This window comes from Oryzias melastigma, linkage group LG6 (genome assembly GCF_002922805.2).
Source record: "Oryzias melastigma strain HK-1 linkage group LG6, ASM292280v2, whole genome shotgun sequence".
Lineage (NCBI taxonomy): Eukaryota > Metazoa > Chordata > Actinopteri > Beloniformes > Adrianichthyidae > Oryzias > Oryzias melastigma.
The window spans coordinates 24,694,119-24,719,626 of record NC_050517.1 but is presented as its reverse complement, the minus strand read 5'-3'; the positions used below and the strand labels follow the sequence as shown (position 1 = coordinate 24,719,626).

The 25,508-nt window shown below is 37.6% G+C and overlaps 1 protein-coding gene across 1 annotated transcript in view; it reads left to right on the top strand.

Moving 5' to 3' along the window:
- Positions 1 to 5,182: 5,182 nt before the first annotated feature.
- LOC112152471 (inactive serine protease PAMR1) overlaps positions 5,183 to 25,508 on the top strand; it is a 30,339-nt gene continuing 10,013 nt past the window's right edge. Inside the window, exons 1-6 of the mRNA XM_024282077.2 lie at positions 5,183 to 5,635; positions 17,176 to 17,343; positions 18,130 to 18,255; positions 18,655 to 18,769; positions 23,765 to 23,982; positions 24,521 to 24,628. Coding sequence (XP_024137845.1) covers positions 5,476 to 5,635; positions 17,176 to 17,343; positions 18,130 to 18,255; positions 18,655 to 18,769; positions 23,765 to 23,982; positions 24,521 to 24,628 — 895 coding nt within the window. The 5' untranslated portion in view covers positions 5,183 to 5,475. The remainder of the gene's footprint in view (positions 5,636 to 17,175; positions 17,344 to 18,129; positions 18,256 to 18,654; positions 18,770 to 23,764; positions 23,983 to 24,520; positions 24,629 to 25,508) is intronic.

Here is a 25,508-nt window from a genome sequence, read left to right as displayed (position 1 = left end):
TGACTGCCAAGTACTTTTTGCCCCTCTGTGAACATGTACACACTATAATAATGGCATTAACTCCCACTGGAGTCTTGGCATCCTTTGAATCTTGTTTAGCAGTTGCATTTGCTTGAAGGTAAATGTGGGTTCCAGGGAGTACAAGAAGCCCACGTAAACAGAAGAAGATGGACTTTAAGGGGGATTGAGAAACACATAATACTTGTTTCTTAGAAATCAGAGACCCGTTTGTAACAAAAAACCCTGGATCTGTGCAAATGATGCAGTAGTTCAATGGCACAAAGTACTTGTCATGCATGAACATAAAGAAATATGCAATGAAATACCAGGGAGCTCATGTTCACCAAACTAAAAAGTGTAGGATGAAACCTATCATTTGAATTTACCCATACTAAAATGAATATCTCTTAGAGTAATAACATCATCATATAGGGTGCAATGCTGGTATTCATTAGAATACCTTTCTCTTTAAAGCTATGTATATGGATGTGGGGTGCATTCGAAAATGTGCTGAAGGTGTTCAAACTGGACGCTAACCAACACTAGTACATGTACAAGCAGTTGTACTAGGCTTGGTGCAAAATGTCGAAGCAATGCAAATCTTGCTCCAGTTGTTTTCTTTCACAACACAACATCTATATATAAAATACTTAATGTCATATAATTCAAACTGTGAATATTAATTATAATTTTTTATATCAATTTTCAACAGGTTGGCACTTCTGGTAGTGTTCTGAAAATTACGCTACCGATACGTCACTACCAAATCAGAGTCTTTGATTGGTCAAAGTTTGACCGGTTTTAACTCTCAACGTGGGTTATTAACCGCCATATTTTGTATGTAGAGTCTACATAGAAATGGACACAAAAAAGTACTCAGAGTTTTGGACGTGGGAGCCCTAAAAGCACATACGTGTGTGTTTACATAATGTACGCTCACACCGGCCGCATGTTGCGCATTCAAGAACAAGCTATACCCGCTTCCATGAACGTGCATTCAGCCGGTGGTCTTAACACCAGACCAGCACCGGACAAGCAGGTAACGGCAAAGAGGAAGATTCTTCTTCTTTTACTAATCTACTGTTAACTTGCACTCGTGAATCACTTATAAATGGTTGAGACTTGGTGCCCAAAGTCAGTGTCCATAATCCCGCAAATCTGGCTGGAGATTTTTTCTTTCAGACCTTTGTTCTGATATATGAAAGACTTGGTGTTGTATAATTCCAGCCAGGAAAAAAAAGGATATTATGTATTTCTCCTTTGTGATCATGTTTACAATGGTTGGTGTTATGAAAACGGCGCTACCCACATGTCACTATCAAATCAGAATTTTCAATTGGTTACCAAAGGTTGACCTGAGTTTACATGGAGTTTTCATTGCAAGTGGCCACTTAAACGCGAGTCAACGTGGTTGGTGTAAACGTAACTATAGACTTTTCATTGGAAGCGGTTGCTCCAAGGTGCGTTTCCAAGCCCGGTGTGAACGCAGCATTAGAGTTTGGTTTGTCTTTACAGAATTCTGTATATTTCCAGCTGTGTTGGTTTTCTCAGTCTTTTGTCATGCTTTATCTATAAATGCGATATGTAATTTCTTGACTTTATCTAGCATATAGCAGCCTGGCAGGCTAATGATCCCCATTTCAACATCCCCTCACCCTCTAATAGGGCCATCTATCAGTTTTACTGCCTTTTTGTGTAACATGTTGCTCAGTGTGGACCAAGTCTTCTGTTAAATTACATGTTTTGGAAGCAGAATGGGGTGGAATTCCCCTGGACATGTGTGGAGATCAGTTTATGGAGGATCTCAGTTCACCTTATTTCAGCTGTTCTGTCAAACAGAGGAAAATACTTTGCTGCAACCAAAAAAGCTGAACTTTTGGTTCATACTTTGTGTTAACAAAACAAGCGGTGTGACATAAGTAAAAATAAAGAATATAGGTTTATTTGGTTTGTTAAGTCAGTCAGTGTCAGCATAAAAACTCAAAAGCTTTGTGGTTTCTGATGATAAACGACTGATGTTTGGAATCTGGACAAACAGTAGACAGCTGGTCTGCACAGCAAGATAGAAACGTGAAGTGAAGGAGACAGCATATTCTTCTTCTTAGTTGTACTGTGGTTCATTTTTTAAACCTGCTCTTTATCTTGTTAAAGCAGCTATGTGGTATTTTTGTTCTGCCTTCCAAGATTTTCAAGACTTAAATCATTTTTTTACCTTTTATTTTGAAATTGATGGATCTACAGTGCGGCTTTAGTGGAAGAATCTGCTTGTTTTAGGAGATTTTGTTCTAATATGTCTGATCTGTATTCACAGTTCATTCCTGCTTGCAGTGTGGGGTCTCGGTGGGCTAATAATAACAAGTGAAATAATTCTTGAGTTGAATCCAGATGAAATAAAACACACCCAGGAGATTGTAGAGAATTTGTAAACAAACACAAACATGCTGAGTTTTAGCGGTCAGGGTCAAATGAAGAGATTCATTAAAGTGTTTCCTTATGGGAAAACATAAAAAAAACAACTGAGGTAAAATGTGAATAACACAAAGCATGTTACACAATACTGAATCTAAAACAGAAAAAGTTGAGAGTAAAACTTGCTGCATGGAAAATGAAGTAAGGCACTTAAAATGGAAAAATCATGTAGGTATCTAAAGCAGGAATAAAAGGACTATTAGGAATTAGGTCAACTAAAGTAAAAAACTAAGAAAATTAAAATAAACAGAATTTGGGATAAAAAAAAAATAAATAACAGCAAAAAATAACAGCAACACTTCAAGTTAAATAAAGCAAAATGAATATAGACCATAACATATGTAAATAACTTATCTCACTTGATATTTATTTAAATGATGCTGCTGGCAAAGAAAAAAAATCTGTTTTTTTCCCATTGATATTTCATCAACAAATTCCTGACAGATAAAAAAAAAGAGTCTGGACCAAAATGTTTGAACTCTATCTGCTGGAAAGACAAACAATCCATCACAAGTTAAAAGAAAAAAAAAAACAACATGCTTGGACTCAGACTCATAGAGCTAATTTATTTCACATGAATCTGTAATGATACCCTCCACACTACATGGCACGTTCAGGGTTTAGAGTAAAATACTGAAAAATAGCTTTTTCTAGATGGCTCTTCTATTTTTTATCATTTGTAATCCTGTAGCAAACAATATCTGAGAAGTCCAACAGAATCTTAATGAAAGGTGACATTTTTCATTGTATTTGTTCTGCTGTGACTATTTATTGTGTCAGGCTCTCTTCTGGTAAAAGAAAAGGCAGAATATCTACTTGCTACTCACAGCATTCAGTTGAAATTAAGTGCATTAGTTTTCACAAGGGCCTCCTTTGAATCACTTCCCAAAGTCAGATCTTATCTTTCAGAATGCCAACAGGACGGGTAGAAACCCCGCTTCAAGACTGGAAATAGCTTTGCCATTCATACAAAGGACGACAGCAGTGCATTGTGCTTCCTTACATGTCATGATTTAAGGCTATCAACCAAATCACATTCTTAATTTTCAGAGCTTTATTGAAAAAGAGTAGGAATATATCAGGCTGAATACTCCAAAATGATATTAGCAAATTTCATTTTAGTTGAAGATTTGAACACAACTTCCTAAATTTCCGAATGACTGCACACAAACATTTCATCATTTCACTTGCACTTAAGTATCCACACATCGCATTGCAGCAATGGGCAACATATGAGCCAACAAAACCAACCATACTGCCTTCCCTTTGAGGTTTTTGGTGAAAATGTATATCCTTCCATCGTTTTAACCCACTGAATTCCTCTTGGTGTCATGGGTAAAAATCTTCAAGTTCAAAAAGTAAAAAGATCCCTCTGAAAGTTCTGTCATCAAACTACAGCTGCCATGTTATTTCAGTGGAGTCGGAGGACTTTTAGGAACTTTATGTCATTGACTTTAACAATGCATAGCAGAAATGTTCAAAGCTCTGTTCATGTTTACCACATTAAAAGGAGTTTTGTACCCCAGCAGCTTATTTGAACCCACTTTTCTGTTCTTCACATCTCTGTTGACCTCTGATAGGTTAGCTTACCTGTCATTCTTCATGCTGGAGGGCTTAGAATTGCTGGGAAAACAGACAGCAAGTTTGGCAGGATGTTCAAATTTTAAAGGGTCAGTAAACAGGAAGTTCATTTTGTACTGAAAAACAGATTACCAGAATTTTAATAATCAAAACCTTCACAAGACCAATTGGGTTCCCTTTTTACAACCTACTTTGCTCAAATCCTTTTCACAGATTACTTTTCTTACTCAGAAGATTGGTGTAATCACAAATAAGAATGACTTTTTTCTGTTTTCAGGGACATTAAGAGGACTCGCCTAAACACTTCATTCTCTAGAAAATCTTGTGAATTTGCATCCCTTTTACCCACTATAATTCATAAACCCTTATATTTGTAAAGATAAGTTCAGTTAAGACCCACTCAGTTCATCTTTTGATTGATTGTAAAAGCGTTCCCAGTGGTCTTTTAATCAGGATTATGCCATCTTTAGCCAAAAAGCTTTGTCATTTTCTTGAACATAGTTTCTGCAGAATGGCAGTAGTTCATCTTAAATTCGCCTTCACTTCATCCATAACAGGGCCCTCTACACTCTTGGTAGCTTATATGCCCAAAACCTATTACTGGTGCAACAAAAATGGACAGCAATATTGGAGGTATCCAGCCCAGACCCCAACTCGGATGAGGAAAAAAAAGACGCACATGGATCTATTTGTCTACAAGTGGATGCATCAGAGAGAGGCAGATGATTAAACAAATCCAATTTTATCAAACTGCATTTTTCCTCTGCTCCTGATTAACAACAATGAAAGAAATACACAAAAAATGTGATTTCAAGCTTAATTTTCTTAGTAAATGTCCTCCATCATCACAGGAACACACTGAAAACACCAAAAACACAATTTTCATCAGAGTGGGACATCATATTTAGTTCTGTCTTTTCTGTTTGCCCCCAGCAGAGGGGGCATCGGGAAGAAAAAAAACATGCATCTTTCTGAGACACTTACAGATGTTTCTGCACTTGTGTCAACATGAATGACACTGACATCACTGCTTTGTAGATGTGAGCTCATGAGCAGCGAAGCCTACAACATACCTGGTTATGACTGAGAGCTTTCTGGCTTTTGCACACCTCCCCTCTCGGTGCATGTGTGTGCCATTACAGCCAGTAATGCACAAAACACTGGCGCTTGCTTTTCATTCACAAGCAGTGACGTTGCTGCTGCTCGAGTGGAGATTTTGGGAGACCTCTGCGTGAGGAACTTTTTTTTTTTTTTTTAAGGCTGGGCTGTAACCTGAAGCCAAAGAGCAGAGAAAAAGGGGAGAAGCTGAGGGAGAAGACAGTGAGAGAGAAAGAGAAATGAAGTGAGGGGGAGGGAAGAAATGAAGGGCAGAGAGAAGGTGATGTCAGCTGAGTTCAGAAAGTAAATAGAGGTCTAGACTGCAGCATGCTGCCTGCAGGACGGGGACTGCATCTGGGGCAAACCCACGGGGGCAACCGCACCAACCCATGGACCAACACTTTTATCTCTGGGGAAGAGGGCTGGCTCCTCTTCGTCTGCCTCCTTTTTTTCATCTCCTTGCCCTTAGGAACGGCCTGGCCTTACGGTAAGAGCGCTGCAGCAACTTTACTCGTCCTGCACTTGCTTGTTTCCCTCTTCCAGTCTCTGTGGTTGACAGGATTGTTGGCTCTTTGTTCTTAAGAAGCCAGCATCAGCACTCTGTTCTATCCTGGTGGAAAACAACACTCAGAGATTCAAACTTACTAAATTAAAACAACTTGTTTCTATTTTTTTTTTCGTTTCTGTGATGAAACAGAGTTTTCCATCAAAATAAAATAGCTTATGTTCTTTATTATACAGACATTGTTTCTTTGCTTAAAAAAATCCAGAACAAACAACTGTTGGATGTTTCCACACATTCCTGGGGGCGAATTCAGGCTAATGGGGCTGTCAAATCTTGGCACACGCTCCCTTTCTCTTTAAATGCTGGAGTATGCTGAAAGATTGATTCTGCCTGTTTACAGCGGTCACTTGAGCTGTTGGAAGACATGAATCACAATCATGCTGGCAAACATCATATCTAAGACTTGTAGTTTGAGCCTGTCTGATTCCTGCTTCAGATGCTTCCTGTGTAGAAACACAACACCTCTGATTTGTAAGCCTGGTGGATGTGGTGAAGGGCTGATGTTTTTGGGGGCTTGACTGGGATTTTTCATTGGCAAAAATGCTGTCAAGCTGAGTCACTCCCTGCAAGCCTTGTTTTGTAATCAGCTGAATTTGGTTCAAAATAGCTTCAGTGTTTATATGCAGTTTTTGTACATGTTTTTTTTATACAAATATTTTAGTTTTTTCAATTTCTTCTGCCTGTTGAAAGGTCTTGTTTAGCAGTGATCCCTGTTTTTGCCCTCATGGCGTGTTTAGAAAAATCTCAAACATACGTTTTCTTTATGCTCTGGGAGAAAGACTGAAAAATGATGTTTGAATGAAAAGAAAAAGCACTGGTAGAAATGTTTGGGTTCGCTATCAAGAGCGTGATCTCTTATTTAGGAAAAAGTACATCATAAGTCTGGGCTCACTGAAGACATCCCATTCCTCACAGCAGTTAATAAATTAACAAAGTATTTGCTTTAGTTTGTGGTTTCCAGCAAATAGTTGGAAGTAATGTAGTGGATGGTGACGGGATTCAGCGTTTAGGGATCTGGATGTGTTCAGACATGCGGTGACGACATGGCTCTCCTGGGGGGGGGGTTCATTTTCCACGATAGCTAAATAACTCTGACCTCAGAATACCAGACAGCTGTTGTGGGCAGTGAGTGAGAGACCTCTCATACAGTAAATGCCCAGCACTCCCAGCTGTTTAAAAAAACGTTGTTTCCATGATCTATCCATGTAACCTAAGCTTTATTTTGTCAGAAGGAAACTATTTATTTGGGAGTGTGTAAATACTGTCACTTTTTGGACTCAGATTGTTTCCTAATTATGGTAAATATGGCCTCTTTGCAGAAACTGTTTTAATACTGTCTACGAGGAAAGTGGTGTTTTAATATGTTCTTGTGGCAGGATTAAGGACAATATAAAGAAAATTACACTTAAAATCAAATTTTTTTGTATTTCTTGATTCAAATTTTTATGAACCAGGAGCAGACATAAAATTAAGTTTCAAAAAACATTTAAGAAATTACAATCTCAAGCTAAATCCCTGCTGAACTCCATTCTGATGCATCCACTTGCAGACAAATAGATCCATGTATGTCTTTGTTTTCCTTGTCTGAGCTGGCATCATCATAGGTGATGGGAAGTGAGGGCGGACTTGCCATCAATCCCTTCCGAAATTGGGGACAAATTTCTGATGAGCTCTGCAGAAACTATGTCCTAGCAAAGGACAAGTTTTGTCTAAAAATGTCATAACCATAGCTAAAAAACCGCTGAGAATGCTTTTAAAATAGATCAAAACATAACTGGACTTTAACTGAATAAAGTAATGCCGGTCTTTCTGCACGATTTGGTTCAACTTTTCTCATCAATTTGTGGATTTACGAAATGCGTGGGATGAGGGTTTAGGACAGAGCAAAAGTTTACATGTATTAAAAAAACACAAGTTGTCACTGACAGAACTTTAGATGATTAATAACAAAAAAATGAGTAAATGTCTCTTTTGCATAGGTGTCATATGGCTATATAAAGGCATATATGCACAATATAAGGTGTTGTAAAAAGGGGTGGGAACATACAACATTTTTCTTCTACCAAGTCTTTTTCGAGCACTTTGTTTTCTTGTCTATCTATAACTCGTGCTTATTTTGTGCTTAAAAAAATTATTCAAGACATTTTATTACAAATTGAAATATGCTTAAGAATTTAAAAAACAAAGATGAAATGTTTTTTTCCCTTTTCCATCCATCGTTCATGTCTGTTTTGTACATTTTATTCGGTCTGTGTGTTTGCAATGTGGCGTGGGGTTTTCTTTTTCCCTGACGTGAATAGAAAATGCCACGAGGGTTAAAGATAGCAATGCGGTGGAACCCATGTGGACTTCACAAAAGACAGCTGAGGTGCTGCTGATGTGGGTTATCTCTGTTGACACCAAGGTTTTCCCAAACAGACCCCGGGACGCTTGCCCCGGGTCAGGCATACAGTCTCTGGAAACACAACACTGAAATCCCATGAATAACAAAACAGAAACATGAAATAAAAAAAAAATCAACAGCAAAGAGGGTCGCCATATTTAAAACAGTTGCTCCCTCAAATATTCCTGCATGAATTCCCAGCATGCCTCTGAAGTAATTAAATATATCTCAGATGGACATGTCTTAAGTGGTCAGCTGCTCTCTGAAAAGCCCAGTAGGGAGGATCTCTCTCTTTGTAAAGGTTTGTCTTGTATCCTGAGCTGCAGGCGATAAGAAAGGAAACACAAAGACAGCTCTTATTAGCTTTTACAGAATTCAGACAGTTATCTACCAGATCACTACTACACTGTCTTGAGCAGGTAATGTTGTTGAGCCAAATTTGATGGTCCTGAGGCCACTTTTGTGCCTCTGCCAATGTTTTTCTCACAAAGTCGTCTCTTAACTCAAACTTACAACAGGAAGAGTTGGATTTTTCAAACTATAAAAGACCTCTGTTAAACTCTAATAGACGTATGTCTATTTTGGAATGACCTTAGACGGGATTTTGAATTCAAGGTTTGAGCGGAAGAAGCAGGTTCCAAAAAAACAACGAATGTGACCTCTCAGGTCAAGTGTGACACCTGCAACACATTTTCAACACATTACTTCCTCTAACCTTTATAATTTCTTCTAGCTTGAAGAAAAACCCAGAGGAATCCCACCAGCGTCTTTTCATGAAGCGGCTCCTCAGAGACGCAGCAGGGTCACAGATGTCACTTGATCTTTCTGCTAGAGGTCTTCTGATTCACATTAGATGTGTGCGGCACTGAAAGAGTTCCCTCAAAACCTCCTCTTCTAACATTGTTGGCAGAGCTTCACCGCGTAATATACATCTTTAGTCATCACTGTTTTATAGACACGGCCTCTTGACATACATGCTGACTTTTAAAAGCAGAGCATCTGGAATGTGCATCGCAGATATCACTTGCAGAGGAGGAGACAGATATCTGCTCTCTTATTAAAAAGAAAAAAAGGAGAAAGTCCTAATGCATCTCTATTTCTTGGTGCCATCATCAAATCTGACAATCACAGAATATTTGCTCTCTTACGTAATGGACAGGCATGCTAAGAACACGCTTAATTCAGGTTCTTGAATGTGGTTTTAGCCCATAGTTCACATTGAACAAGTAGGGAGGGGCTTCTTCTACTTTTTTCACTGTTTATTAGCGCATGTTCACGACCTACAGTTGGAAGAGGCTTGGTGCAAAATGTCTAAGCAGTGCAAATCGAGCCAGTCTTGATTTAGTTTTCTTTTCTCGGCTCTATTCTGATTTATGAGAGACTTGGACGGAATCTGATTTGCTTCCCTAACCCTACGGCTTCTTCCTATCCCTACATTTATCCCTCCAACTGAAAAAAAAAAAGGAAAACAATATCGTCTTTAGATTCAAATGTCACAAGCGCATGGTTACGTCAACCATAGTCAACGGTCATCTACGTTAGCTCTCTGAAATACATAACAATATTGATTTGATAACTTTAAAAAAGTTATACGAGTGCCACATTGATTAACCCCTCCGCTCTCCTAGGTTTGTTTATATTAAAAGTGGGGTCACCTGGACCCCACAAGACAGTGCATTGAACTTTTTTTTTAATGATTGTTGATCTTTACTGGTGTCCAATGACAGACATGAAGCCTTGTCCACCTTTGTCATGGAAGGGCTAACACCTCAATGTAAGGGTGGGGTCATCTGGACCCTGTAAGAAAGCACGAGGGTTAATAGAACACATTTCAATGTAAATGAGCTTCAGAGCACACCCACGTGAAGAAATACATCTCTCCTCCGCCCACAAGTCCAACGTGGATCTTTCTACTAGTAGAACGATAGCAAGCCTTAAGTTGCTACAGCTCCTCCTTAAAAACACATTCAGACACCACTGCAGCCTCAATAGCTACAACTGGAGCAATAGGGAGGAACCTGAGGGGTAGGGTAACAATTCGGATTTGGCCTTGATGCTATAATTCCAACTGTGTACAACCGTATTTACTGTACCTGGGGATCTGCCAGCTCAGTGGCCTTGTGGTAGAGTGTCCGCTCTGCGATTGGGAGGTCATGAGTTCAAACCCAGGCCGAGTCCAAAGATTCCAAAAATTGGACTCAGCACCTCTTTCCTTCACACTTAGCATGAAAGGGTTGGATTTGGGGGTTAAACCACCAATTGGTTTCCAAGCACGGCTACGTTTGCAGCTCGCCGTTCCCTCTCAGGGGATGGGTCAAATGCGGAGTACAAATTTCACACATCTAGACACATGACAACTAATGGGACTTTGGCCAAATCTGAATTCTATCCCTCCATTTGTAGGGGCATTTTTAGTTCAAGGGTTGTCAAAAATATTTTTAAGGGGCAACCCTAATCGCGGAGGGATACAGAGCCCCCCGTCACAGAGGGGTTCTTTGTCGCGCTGTGCTACGGAGGAAAGGCGCTTATCTTTACATGGGTCAGCAAAAGTTTATATTTAAAAGTAAGTTATGATTTTTTTGTTTTAGCTTGACCTTTTTAAAGTTATAAAACCTCTGCTGTTATGTCTATTTGAGTTCTGGAATCTCCGTGCCTGAAGAAATCGAGTGGAAGTGGCGTCCGGATTCGGAGACACTGTTTTTCCATAACTCTTCGTTGAGAGGACTAAATGTAGGCGTAGGGAGAAGGGACGAATTTGAATTGGGCCTTTACCCTTTATTTATTTATTCGCCTTGATCAATTTTCAGAGGGTTGGAACTTTTGTGAATTATGATAGACCCCATATAGTCACCACCAAATCTGAGCCACTGATTGGTTAAAGTTTGACCTGCATGTTTTGTGTGTAGAGCCAGAAAATTGACCTAAAAGTTATGAAAGTTTCAAATGCAGAAGCCCGAAACACGCGTTTTTTACGTAGACTTTTCAATGAAAGAGGTCACTTGATTGCCAAGGGCTGTATTAACGTAGCTTCAGAAAAGACTGCAGAGGCCATGACTCGCATGTAATGCATAAAAATCTGAGGCACAATGGAGATACAAAGTGATGTGATAGCTATGACAGCTCTGACACAACTGTCTGTATCTGTACTTTATGATTAAAGGCCTTGAGCCAGAGGCAGAGCAGCAAAATTACAATTCTTGGTCAAATTGTAGCCCTCTGTGGGTTTTTAAGTTATTTGTTTCAGAGTCTGTGTTTGTGTAAAATACTTAGTTACAGCGCTTCTTTGAAAAAAAACAACAAAACACACTAGGATCACCTCTCACAGACGTGAAGCAGGCAGATGAAAATACTTTGTCTCAAAATAATAGTTTTGCTCAAGTATTTTCTACCTGTTAACACCTTCCAAAACAGCTGTGAGTTGTAACTGTTCAGTTTGCAGGTGTTGAATTGACAAGTTTCTACGAGCTTGTAAACTTAGTGTCTTAAAGATATGTGCTGAAAAAAAAACATTATATGAAAATTAAATAAAGTACCAAAGAGACAAAATAGCTTCTTTTTTTTGTTTCTCAGTGGCAAGGAAGTGGGTCTCAGCTGACATTGGTAGAAAGTTCAGTTCAGAGACACAAAAAGGACAAATAAGCATGAAACTATGTTCCATAGTGTCTGCACACTTCCGGGAGGAAGCTGGGACACCCACACGGGGAGAACATTAAAGCTCCATAAACAAAAAGTAAAAGCCCACGCGAGAGATTCCAGTCAGCGCCGCTCTTGCTGTGAGACAACAACGCCGAACATCACCTCGCTGTTCAGCTCAGGGGGATAGCCGTTCAGAAAAATAAAAAGGCATTCCAGTCTTTGGACAACTCTTGAGGGAGAAACCTTGGCGTCCTGCTTCCAAGGAGAAACATAACAGCTTTATCAACAGATTTGGAGGTCAGCAACTAACTCCGTCAGTCTTGGACTGGAGGAACTGTTTGTTTTGTATCTTACAGGATGGAAAAAAAAATGTAAAATTCAATCTGATTCTGCCATGATGCCTCAAATTTTTAATTGCAGGAAACAGTAATGATGTTTATTCAAGTGACATATCCACCGCACACTGTTTTTATATCGCATTCTTGAAGGTCACTGATTGTAGTTGTAAAAACATCATATGAAAATATTTACCTAGTAACAGCTGAAAACCCAGAAGCTTATTCAAATAATTTCTTTTAAAAGTTTGACTTCATCCTTCATCAAGCTCCAGTGTTTCCAGCAACATCTTTGATGAATGTTGGAAAAGCAAACCAGACCAAAACAGATTAAAAATTACAGTAGGATGGGTTTTTGTTTCATAGTTTAAATCCTTATAATAATAGAGATGTTCTGAGTTTTTCTCCATATGATATAAGGATCAGGGGATCTGATGTTTACCTTGAAGAAAATTATTTTTTGTGTGTTTTTAACAAGTTCTTGTGGCAATTTTTGGGTCATGACAGAAGACGTTAATGTAAAGAAAATTAGGCTCTAAATTGAATTTCGGAGTATTTCCAGGTGCAAACAGTTAGCTCTGAGTTATGGGTGATGGGAAAGGGGGTTGCTCCGCACAAATGGTCCCGCCCACCAACTCAGAGGTGAATTTCTAATGAATTCCTGCCACTATTCTAACAATCAAAATCTTATTTGGAACACCTTTAAAATAGCTCATAAGATTCTATGGGCCTTTAAATCAGATTGTATTTTAATCTTTTATGAGTGAAGATACATGTTTTCCTAGAATAAAATCACAAGGCACACCACAAATGTAAAATGTATACAATTCCATCGTCTGTTTCAGAATAAATTGAATTATTTCCCACAGCACAATCTCTCCCAGCACACTAGTGTACCTATCACGGCACACTTACTGAAAAAACAAAAACACTGATTTGAATAATACATCTTTGTAACAGTTAAAGTAAAAAAAGTCATATCAGATTCTACATTCTGCTTGTTAAATGAAACCCAAACCGCCTCTCGAGGCACCATCCATCTTTATGAGATCACACTCGACAGTTTGACCTGCCCTCACTAGAGTTTTGAGTAATCAAGTGTTTGTTTGAGCAAATAAACCAAACTAAGTGTAGCTTGGAGAAATGATGTTGCCTCACAGGACACAATAACTGGAGTTTTAGACAGCAATTTGTTTTTAAAGCACAATCAAAAATGGTCACAGACTTGTTCTCTGTAGGTAAACAAAAAATAAAATGTTGTTCTTTGGCAACTGGTTGATGTATTTTGGCAAATGATTTGAACATACAAAAATATTAAATATAGAAAAATTAAATATGGCAGTGGACTCTAACCACAGAGAAATTAACCTAAAAGTCATTAAATAATCACAGGAAAAGTTACAAATAAATATTCAAACTGTTTTTCACACTCAGGAACACTGGAAATGGCGCCATTTTCTTACACGCTACACAACTGTCATGGCTTCCTCACCACCACGACTCACAACCCCGTCCTCTGTGTAATCTATGTAAAAATACATAATCATTCTGAAATGCCTACAAATAACTCCAACAAAGTAATAATAACAGATAGGTTTACATGTTATGTGTAAATTACCTTAAAACTTCATGAAAAGTGTTTCTTTCACGCAGATGAAGTCGGAAAGCTAAACAGGAAGTCGACTGCCTCGCATTTTTTCAAAGTAAATGTCCAGCGAAAAAAAAAAAAAAAAAAAAATAGTCCAGCGATAACTTCCGCGACACTGCCCTCTACTGGCTAAACAGTAACGGCACATAAACAGTTTTTATTACAAAAATATCTAAAAGTCTTAGGAGAAAAAACATTAGAACTGTAACTAATAGACTTGTAACCTAAAATTATTTTAGAACCAATAGAGGCAATTTACCACCCTACTAGTATAGAGGCTAAGATTAAAGTGTGCCTTTAGCTAAACTGCACTTTAAATGTAGGCACAGAAATGTTTGTTTTCCCATAAATTAAATTCTATTCAGCATATTTAATTTCTTTCACAAAAAGTTTTAAAAAAACCAAAAAAATGAAATTTTATTTATTTATTTATTTTTGCTAATAATTTTATGTGTCTCATATTTCCATTGAGCCCAAAGATGTAAATATTTCATTTATTTTGCTAACAAGTTCCTCATCTTGTGTCCCCCTCCCCCCCACAGTACACTTATTTCATAGATGTAATTCACCTTTCGACAAATCACCTCAAGGGTCACCACAGCGAATAAGCTTTCACTGGTCCGCACATTTGATTCGGCTGAGAGTTTTATGCCTTTCTTGACACAACCCAGACCCGGGCCCCCTTGAGGCTACATAGTTAGGTATGAAGGGTCTTGGCTAAGGATCCACAATGGTTCCCACGTGCTAACCCTGATGCAACCAACTAAGCCATCAGCTCCTATTTATTTCATATGCATGCACGTTATATATAATACGAGAAAATGGTAAAAATGTTAAAAAAAATAGAATAAATTACTTAATTACTCATATAAATTCAGCCACACAACTTTTTACAAACAGAGGGACTCACAACAATTCAAAATGACAAACAAACACCATATAAAGAGCCTGTTTTCTAATCTCTCTTCATGCAAATATTCTTTTAAACCCACACAACAACAAGCATGAATGTGTGGTTCTCATCAAAAATGAAAAAAATTGTTTACAAACACAAATACAAAAAAAATAAAAAAGCAAATGAAGAATTAAAACAGTGTGTATTTTTTCTGAGTAGAACGAGAGAATAAAGCAACGATGAAAGCTGGGAGGATGCATGAAAACATCTGCTTTGTTTTGGTGAGAAAAAATGTAAATGAAATATGAGGTTCGACTTTGTTTTATTCTCGCCACACGAAATTCTTACTGGTGTGTGAATATTGTGCAACAGAACCATGTAAAGTGGATTACAAAATTTGAAATGACACATCTTTGACAAACAGACTTTTGAGTCCATAAGTTATGTTGCTCATGAGCTCTCCATTATGACATCCATTATTAACCCAAAAACATCAATCTCTTTGAGGTGGATTTATGACTGAATATGTATCCCACAGAAATACTATGGATGTGTAGATACCGCTTTAGCTTAACTGGAATCTATTACAGATTATATCATTTCTGTGGACGAGCAGCAGGAAGGATTCACAACATTCCAAGATATATATGCGTCTCTCATGCTGATCATCAACATTTAGGATTTATCTCTTCCAGTTTTGCTTATGTAATAACTTTTTGGCCTCATAAAATACGCACCAGGAACAAAAAGAGCTGGTACTGTGCAAATTTTGTTTTACAGATAAAGAAGTGAAAGAAAAAAAAGAGTGATGCATCTTATGTGGGAGGATGTGCAATATGTTGCCAAGTTCCAACTACAGCCTCTGTTAGTTCTTCATCCACATCTGCCACTTGAGAATTTGAGTTCGTCTGTTTTGGCGTTTAAGTTCCACTGTTGCATAATACAGACCTGCATGCTCAGAGGTCTCTGATTCACTGTTTCCCAGTTAAACGTTACTTTTATAGAGTAGGATCTTTGCAAAACAAGACCAAACATACCATTTAGGTACAATCCTAATACGTCAATGGCTTAAATGGGTTTTCCGTACCATTTAGCTAAGACATGTCAATGTTTTCTGGCAAAATAATACACAGGATTAATCAAATGATAGATGTTTTTGTCTTAATTCTTATTACACACTACTACAAACAAACTATTTCAAAATAAAGATTTAAAACCAATTTTTTTTCAGACATTCAAAACCATTTTTTTCATGTTTTAAGTTTTTTGAATTTACCTTTGCTCTACACTTTTCTCCAAATCAGCACTATCCAGAATTTTGTGGATCTAGAAATAAGAATATTATCATTAAAATGAGTTAAAATATATATTTTTTTACTTTTGACAATAGAAATACTTGATTTAAGAATTTTAAAAAGAAGCTCAAATTGCTTGATTTTAATTTTTGGTCCAATTTTAATTATGTTTTACATTAAAGCTGAATTAATTGTCATAATTTTTAAAACAAAATCATTAGATTAAGTTCTGAGTATAAGTGCAAATTTATTAAGATGAGCAGACTTGAACAGAATTGTTTTCTCATTGTCAGCTGGAAAAAGGTAGTTTTATTATAAAGTTGCCTTATTCCTTTTTGTTTTTTTAAATACTGAATGGGGTTTATTTGCACACAAAAATAATAACTTGGGCCAACCAAAGAAAATAAAAATAACCAAAGCTTAGGGGACAGGACTGATCCAAAAACCCCATCACCGGTGTAGTTTTTTTAGGAGTGGACACACAAAGGGGAGCCAGGAAGCAAATAAACAAATGTTTTACCCAAAACTACCAACCTATCTAACATATAATTCAAATCTCCAACATAAAGAAAACAAATCACTTTAAACCAAACAAAATGATGTCAGTCATAGAAGATTTGGCATCTCTGTAGTCGTTTGCTCCAGTCTGCTTAATTATCCATGGTGGTCACCTGGAATGAAACTCCAAATAACAAACTTAAATTAATTGTATTTCCACTGTGTGGAAATAATGTGTGTACCCTTTTTAGAGATATATAGGGAGATATGGAGAAATATAGAGAGACAAAGATGTAGAGAGAATATAGAGAAAGATAGAGAGACAGATAGACAGTGATTCATCCACTATACTCATTTTATCCTAAAATGAATCATTTCCACTAAATACACTATTTTTTTGGACTATAATCAAAATGAACTACAATTAGGTACAGACAAACTAAAAAAATACAAACTAATTGCTTACAACAAAGTACTTATTGGGTTGTATACCATTCAATTTGAATTTATTCCATCTGACATTTAGTTTTTTTGCCAGGTTTTCCCTGTTTTGAATGCTGGAAGTTCTTGTTTGTAGATCTTATCATATGACACTTTAAGTAAAAATCACACAATTTACATGTATATTTCTATTGATTCTCTTCTAAAGATGATTGTTCTTTTCCTATCTTTAGGCTGGCTCTTTTTCCACTTTGTTTCTTCCTTTTTTCTTCTATTTGAGCCCCATTGTAGTCATTTACTTGAAAGTAGCTGATCCTGTTGTGGTCTTTAGATTACAGGTATCACTGTCCGGGTCCAGAGTGGAACGTGATGTGCAGAGGCTGCTGTGAATACAATGTGATCCGCTGTAAGTGCCCCCTCCAGGGAACGCAGGTGGGCTACGCTGTCCCGTGCTGCCGCAACGCCATCAACGAGTGTGACTCGTGCATCATCCACCCAGGTAATGCCCCATGCTTTTATTACAACCCTTCTGTTAAGTCCTGACCTCATAAAATTGATGAGGAGAAGCTAGTCCCCCTTGAACGTCGGCCATGTTGCGTTTGTAAGATCAAGTGTTTTTTATGAGCTGCACAGCTGTTCGTCTTGCGTTAAGTCAAACTGTGTGAAGGCTAAAGTGAAAACAACTTGCAGTGTTTGATCAGAGTGTTTTTAGGTCAGCTTCACACCAGCTTCCTCTCTTCAGTTTCTGGCAGAAACCTCTTGGATTCACACAGTGAGAAGCAAAGCTTTGATTCGGGAATGACTTATGGAGAAAGCTGCATATTTTTGTTCCGAGCATGAAAATACTTTGTGCAACTCGTGTTTTTTTGCTTTCTTCACAACATAAAAATGTTCTTGTTCTCTCTTTTATGAGGGAAAAGCAGCTGTTCAAAATTAAATGGATGCCTTTACATAACTTTTTTACTCTTAAAAACAAGAAGAAAAGGCCTCCAGTGACTGCGTACAGTGGTATATTTGAATCTGTGCTAGCTTTTCTGTTGGTAAAAATCCAAAGCGACATGGTACGGGACACAGAGCTGGATGGGATGGGACAGTCTGTAAAGTGAAAATCCACATTGAAAGGAAGCCTTTTCAACAAATTTCTATTTCAGGAAGCAGTCGTATGTTTTGTTGTGGTGAAAGATGAGCTTAATGAGTTTAGCAGCAACCACAAAGCAGCTCCTTAGATGCAACGTTACCTGATGAATCTTGTGAAGATTTCATGTAAAGTGTGTGTGTCTGTCAGGTTGCAGCATCTTTGAGAACTGTCGGCGGTGCAACAACGGAACGTGGGGTCCCCGCGACGACTTCTTCATCAATGGCCAATACTGTGCTGAGTGTCGCCCCGGCTGGTCTGGTGGAGACTGCATGAGTGAGTCCTTTTACTTCCCTGTTCAGCCTTTTCCTTTTGCGCTGATCTGTCTTCATCTGGGACAACTGTGCCATCTTGGACGTCTGCCATGGGCCCCGGAGGGTTTTCCACAAGGAGCTGAATGACAAGTCTGCGTCTACCATTGAAAGTCTCATAAAATAACTTAATATGTAACCTGTGGCAGCTTAGTCGAGCTCTTGTATGCAAATTCCACCCCAAGAAGCAAACATAGAGTCTTTACATTTAATTAAAAACAGGAGAAGCCTGTGGAGGCATCTCCCCCAGTCTATGTTCTCTCACGAAGACTTTGGTTTACACAAACACTGAGCAGCTCAGGATGATTATAGCTGAAGTCGGAAACTAAGCACAGCTTCAAAGCAGACTTTCTCTGTCTTGCAGAATGTGGGGGGGTGATCCGTAAAAGGCAGGGACACTTGGTACTGGAGAGCTACCCCAATAATGCCAGGTGTGAGTGGACCATACAAGTGGACAAGCCATTCACCGTTGAGCTCAGGTGAGCCTTCTTTGGGTTTGAATCTAACCTCATTGATATATTCTGTCTTAAAGACCAATGATACCACACATTTAAAATTCAATCCAATATTGATTACTTTTTACAAAAAATGTTCGATAACAATTAGCGATACAGTTTTTAATGGTAATATATTTGTTTTCCTAAAAACAAATGTTATCAAAGACTGGCCAGGTAATACCTTTGATGCAGCGGTGGGAACCCTCGTCCTTGAGAGTCACCTTCCTGCATGTTTTCCAATATACCCTGCTCTGGTATGTTTTTATTAGCTGGACACACCTGAACCAGGTAATCAGTCATGAGTAGGGACTCAAACAATTACCTGGTTCTGGTGTGTCCAGCCAATAAGAACATCCCAGAGCAGGGTATATTGGAAAACATGCAGGAAGGTGGCTCTCAAGGACCAGGGTTCCCTACCCCTGCTTTAATGTGTTAGGTTAAAAATACAAAATCGCTCTTTCTAAAATCACAAACTCAGAAAATTAATGTTGTTTGAAAGAAGATTTGGGGAGGATCGAAACCACAAAACCCAGAATCCTAACAAACGTTAGCTTAAATGAGCGCTATATTGGCGCTTTCTGTTGTCTTTATCACTTTCTGCTAATCAACGAGTATCTACGGTGACTATAGCCCGACTGTTCCGTTACAGTTTCAATGGACCTACAACCAATGGAGGGCCCCAAGAGGTACGGTTCGGTACTTGTTCATTTAGCAATGGAAATGCTCAAAATACTGGACTGCACCATACCGGACCGCTCAGTAGAAATGAGGCTCCAGTCAGCCTCCTGGGAGTCAGTGGAGCTTCCTCGCTTGCTCTATATGGCAGCAGACAGACAGCTGCTGCGGGGTGCGAGGGCTGTCGGATCAGAGCTCTTGAAATGGTGATATTTTTCTTATTTTCATCAAGACAATAATGATAAAAAAAGTCCACTAATTTTAGTCTGGTTAATATGAGACAGTGAGATCTCAAATTTAGTCATAGAGACACAGAAACACAGCAGAAGCACTGTGGTCAAGTGAGCTGCTGTCCATGAAAGCAGCTATCATCCACTCTTGTCCACTCTCATGGTCCTGGAGTGAGAGCGGCAGGCGGCGAGCAGCGAATTCGCCGCATGGTAAAGAGGGGAATGTGGATTTATTGTACAGATCACGTTTGGTGCGAACGGAACAAATGTAACTGTTGGAACCGCCAGTTATTTGTTGACTGAAGGAGGGGATGTGAACTTCCGGCTCCTTTTCGGACGAATGATGACTGGGCGCCATTTTGTTGTCTGCCGCCAGGTCCTCTAGGAAGAATGGAGAGGAGCAGGAAAATTGTGGCCCGCCTAATGTATTTCTCCCCAACAACTACAATCTGTCTGCTCCTTATTCACGACAATTTGAATAAAGAAATACTCAGGACAGCAATTTTAGACTTAATATTCTTTATATAGATCCTCCATCTTCATAAAAATGCCACAAGAACAAGTTAAAACAATCAAAACACAATTTCCACTGGAGTGGGACAAACCTGAGGACAGTTTTCATTACTGATTTGTAGTTATAACTGGTCTGCCTTTATCAAATTTCAACTGCAAGATGTACTTTGTGGCAATTTTACAACACATTTTGGAAACTATGACAGCTCCCCCGTTTCTTTGTTTGGTAAAGTCATTACTTTCCTGTACAGTCATAACTTTCTATTTTTGTCTTTTCCTCCATTCACCCTAAAATGATTTTACAAGTTAGCGTTTGTGCAGAACAAAAGCTCCACACAGCTCCACCAGGCTGAGCATTTATTTCTCTGCTTATGATTCTAGTTTGTTGCATGCTGAGAGGTTTTTAATGATTTCAAGCATTTATTTCCTAGCGTGCAGTATGCAAAGCTTCTTACTACAGTTTATAGCAGATTTAGACAAATTTAAATTCCATTACAAGCACACGTTTTAACATAAATCCAGTAGACCCAAAAACGGGATATTATTGCCATCCCATTAGCAGAATTACAGTACTTTCGCTCATTTTACTGGGTTTTTTTGTGCTGCCTTGCACTGTTCTCATATCACAGACATGTATAGAGTAAGTGGCCTTGACTCCTACAAGTTAACGATGAGCATACTGAAGGACTCATTAGTCTAAGCCATCTTGGCACGAGGTTGTGAGATAAATGATAGAAGTTTCTGGATCTAGGCCAGTGTGTTGTAGAACTTTCATCAAGTCGTTTTGTCCGCCCTTGTTTGGACAGAAGGATTGCATCACTGAAATTACTACAGAGGGAGTCGTTTGTTTTCGTATTTCGTAAGGAGTTCTCTCATTGTCCCACTGTGAAACCCAGGAATCAATGAAAAAGCTTTTAATCTAGTCCATGTTCCTGATTACAGTCACTTCAATTTACATTGTACTAGACTCCGAAGGCAAACGCTGCCAGAACACACACCCATGACGACAGTTGGTCATAAATCATCTTAAAAAATGTTCCAATAAATGGATTGTGTTCTATGGAAATAACACTTTGTGTTCAGTTTGTTCATTTGACAAATAAAAGTTTGTGATGAAAAATGATTTATTTCTCTAAAACAACTCCACATTTGACACCAGAGCGACCTGATTTATAATCTTGTCAATTACAATTATCCATTACATGCATGTGCATTTAATTTATTTCATAAAACAACAAAAAATGAGATTTACTCTCAGAGATGGAAGTTTTTATCTGTATTTTTAATTATCTGATGAGGTTTATGTTTAAAAAATAAACTTTTTGTCCGTTCATATTCTTTCTGGTGTTTCATTATCTCCTCCCTGAGCAGACTTATGAAATATTCATGAGGACGAAAAGGCCATAAATGATCTTCCTAAATTTAAGACACAGGGAGTTGTCCACAAGGGAAGACAGAGGGAGGATTTTAAACCTCTTTTGCCCTTTCCACCCTCTGCTTACTATTAATATTGGATTCTGAGCAAGAAAAACCCAAGATATTACCACTGCACTGGAGAATTTGGTTTTTAACATTTTTTAACAAAATCTAATGCCTTCCCTCTAAAGGATCATTTAAAAATTGTTTCTCAGGAGGATTAACCTTAAGGAGAACAAACAATTTAAGTCCTGAGATTTAATGGAGGTACAGTCTATTTTAAAACCTTTAGTACTCATTGTGCCACCAAGAAATGGGGAAAACCAGGAAAAAGCCAAAATTCCAACAAATATATATATGACTGATGGAATCACATAAAATTATAACTTTGGTAAACCTCCACCAGCGGTTGGATCTCAAGCTATGAAGCACTTTAAAAATGACAATGTAATGTAACAGAATGTAAAGTAATGACAATTTTCTGGCACTTTACATGTTGCATGTACTCATAACGTCAAAGCCCACTTTGACCAGTTACATTTTATACAAGAATATATAGAATTTAAAGAAGGTTGATCATATTTTTTACTTCAACTGTAAAAAAGTGTGAAAAACAGAAAACTGTCTGCATAAATAAAGTTCTATTCTATTCTATTCTATTCTATTCTATTCTGTGGGCTACTACTCTTGAACTGATCTTTGTCATTTTGTTCACAAATGTGTTTAGATCCTTTTTTTTCTTTCTTAAACAAATATTATTGTGCACTAGAAAAAAAATGTACTCTTCGAAATGTTAAATTACAGTATATATATATGTGTTTTTTCCCCCAAAAATAATGGGTTAGTTAGCTAAGTTTAATTATTTCTGTTTAGATTTTTCAACACTAATATTAGTTAAAAAACTGAACAATGCTCAGGTTTAAATCTGCCATCACAGTGGTTTATTATTAAAATAAGCTTAAAGCACGTACTGTATTCTTTTTTTGCTGGAAAAAAGTGTCTTGGTGCTGTTTTCAAAGGCAAAATTCTTAAAATATAACTAATCGCATTAACATCTGTAGATTAAAAAAAATAATAATTCTATACCAATGCTGTCATGTTTTATATTAAAAGGATAAAAAGGATGAAAATGCACCAAAGGCAAAACAATATAAAATCTCGTCTTTGACTTTCCTGCATTTTTAATGTAAGTACATCTGCTACAACTGGAGGATTTTTAGTTGATATGACGCGTATTTATTTTGAAAGGACTAATATATATCTAAAAATAAAAGTAAATTTTGAGTTTTAAGTAAGAAAAAAGTTATATTTCAAATATTATAAAAATTTAAAAGCTATAATTTATAAATGAATGGTTTAATCTTCACAAAAGCATAAATAAAATGTGTTTTTCTTAAAAGTGACTTTAAGACAATAAGAAAGTGGCTTTGTCAAAAAGATTTGTCTCAGAAAAAAATTATACTGAAATGCACGTTTAACTTCAAAGTTCTGTTTTGATGTAGTGAAATGCATTTGTACTGTGAGTTAACTAGAACTTCCTCCAAATAGTGCTAGTCTGTTTCCAGAAACAAGATCGTTCACTTTTTAGAACTAAGACTTCTACTAGAAATATTGATTATAGTAGGATGTCAAACAAATTAACAAGATATTCAAGATTTATTGCCTCAAACAAGTCATTACATTTTACTGAAAAGTTGCTTGATTATCTTAAATCAAGTGGTATAAGACAAATAAATCAGAAATTAAATTAAATTTTATGTATATAACCCAAAATCACAAAGGAAATTTGCCTCATTGGGCTTCATGCAGGTAATTTTACATATGTGGAAAATTTGTCATAAAATATGAACAATTGCTAAAAACTAAACAGACTAAATAAAACTGGCTATCCTTACCCTTAGACTCCCTCCCAGTAAAGAAAAACTCCTAAAAAAACCTGAGTCAGGAAAAAAGAAGAAACCTTAGGGATTCCCACATGAGGGAGAGATCCTATTCCAGGATGGACAGGCGATACCAGAACTATTAAAGAAAGATTAACTTCTACAACTACGTATTTAAATAGAGTTCAGTGATTAGAAACGTACATTATTTTTAACAAAAATGACCATTTGCCAGAATTTAGGTTAGATGTCTGTTCTTTCAGGTTTATGATGCTGAGTCTGGAGTTTCACCCGTCTTGTCGTTACGACTACGTGGAGGTCCGAGACGGAGACAGCATCAACTCTCGTCTTATCGGGAGATTCTGCGGGAACAACAAACCCGCTGCGATTCACAGCACAGGCAACAGTTTGCACGTTCTCTTTGTGTCCGACGGCTACAAGAACTTTGATGGATTCTTCGCTACTTTCCAGGAAAGTTCAGGTTTGTAGCATCTGGATCTACTACATGCCTAAAGTATTAACTTTTATTGTTGATCAGAAACGTACATTTACCCCTGAAGCATAAAAGTTGTCGTTTCTGCAAAAAGTAAAAGGTCATTTGTAGTGAACAAAGAGGCTCCTTTAAGGTACGGGCCACAACAAATAAAAACAAGAAAGACGTTTCCAAGGCACTTTTGGTTCAGTGTCTAATAAAAAGCACTTAATGGTGCTTGAGTGACACCTTCATGTTACAGTTAAAGCTTTCATCAAGCGCCTCAACCCCCTATTAGTCCTCCGAGAAACCAAAATGTGCTCGCACTCCAGAAATGTCCTCATTCTCAAAGTCACACACCGTAAAGTTACCAGAAACCAGGCCAGAACTTGTAAAAGCAAACAGGAGCTTTTCTGTCCAGAAAAGGGGGGAAAGTGAAATGGCTTTGGCTTTTTGCGTGGATCTGTCAGGATTAGTGAATCCTTTGTGAATTTGGTGGTGGGGAGGTCAGAGTTTCAGTTGGTATCTCAGTGTCATGTGTTTACAGCTTGCAGCTCCTCCCCCTGCCTGCATGACGGGACTTGTATCCTGGACACGTCCTACACTTACCACTGCGCCTGTCTGGCAGGATACACGGGCAAGAGGTGTGAAAACGGTGAGTGTGGGCTGAAACTGAAACCTCTTTGACTACCCAAATAGAAAGTTGATACTTTTTAGACAAAAAAAAATGGAGTTAAAAATTTCAACCATTTTGAGATGAAACAATATTTTTTAATAAGTCAGTCATTTTTGTCAAGAATCTGAAACATTTTGTGTCAGTAAGCTGATACTAAAGAAACTGAATTTAAAATCTGTGGATATTAAAGACCCACTTCAGTGGCAATCGTGTTTTTGGTCTTTTTCACATGTTCTTTTGAAAAGGGCCTTTTAAAAAAAAGTAAAAAATGCAAAGTTCAAAATATTTTTAATTTGATAAGTAAAAAATTCTGCCAATGACAAATGTGTAATCTTGAAATTAGCAATTAGCACTCAAATTTAGGTATTATGCTCTGCTAATTAAAAATAATATGTGTTAAAATAGGTGTGTTATTAAAAAAAGAGTGTTATATTTATTTAGTCTGTATAACAGACATGTTTAAACGTTTACCCCTCAAAATATCCAATTTAAAGCCATACTACACCATAGGAGACCATAATCAGTGGCGGACTTATCAGTTCGGGATGAATGCGAATTCCCCCTAGGATGGCTAATGCTAACACTTAGCTTGGCCAACCTAAACATTCATTGCTGACTAAATGAACATCTTTATAAACTCACAAGCATGGAATTTCCAAACTCTTTACAGGAAATATTTTTTAAAAGTAACCATTTGTGGTCTAAATCACCAGTTTTTACTAATACTTCCTACATCAGATTAATATGAATATCTCCCAGACATATATACATAGATCATTAATGTATTTCTAAATAATCGTGTATAACTGTGTAAGCTCAAAAATGAACTGAATGGAGTGGGTCGGGAGAATTTAAAAAA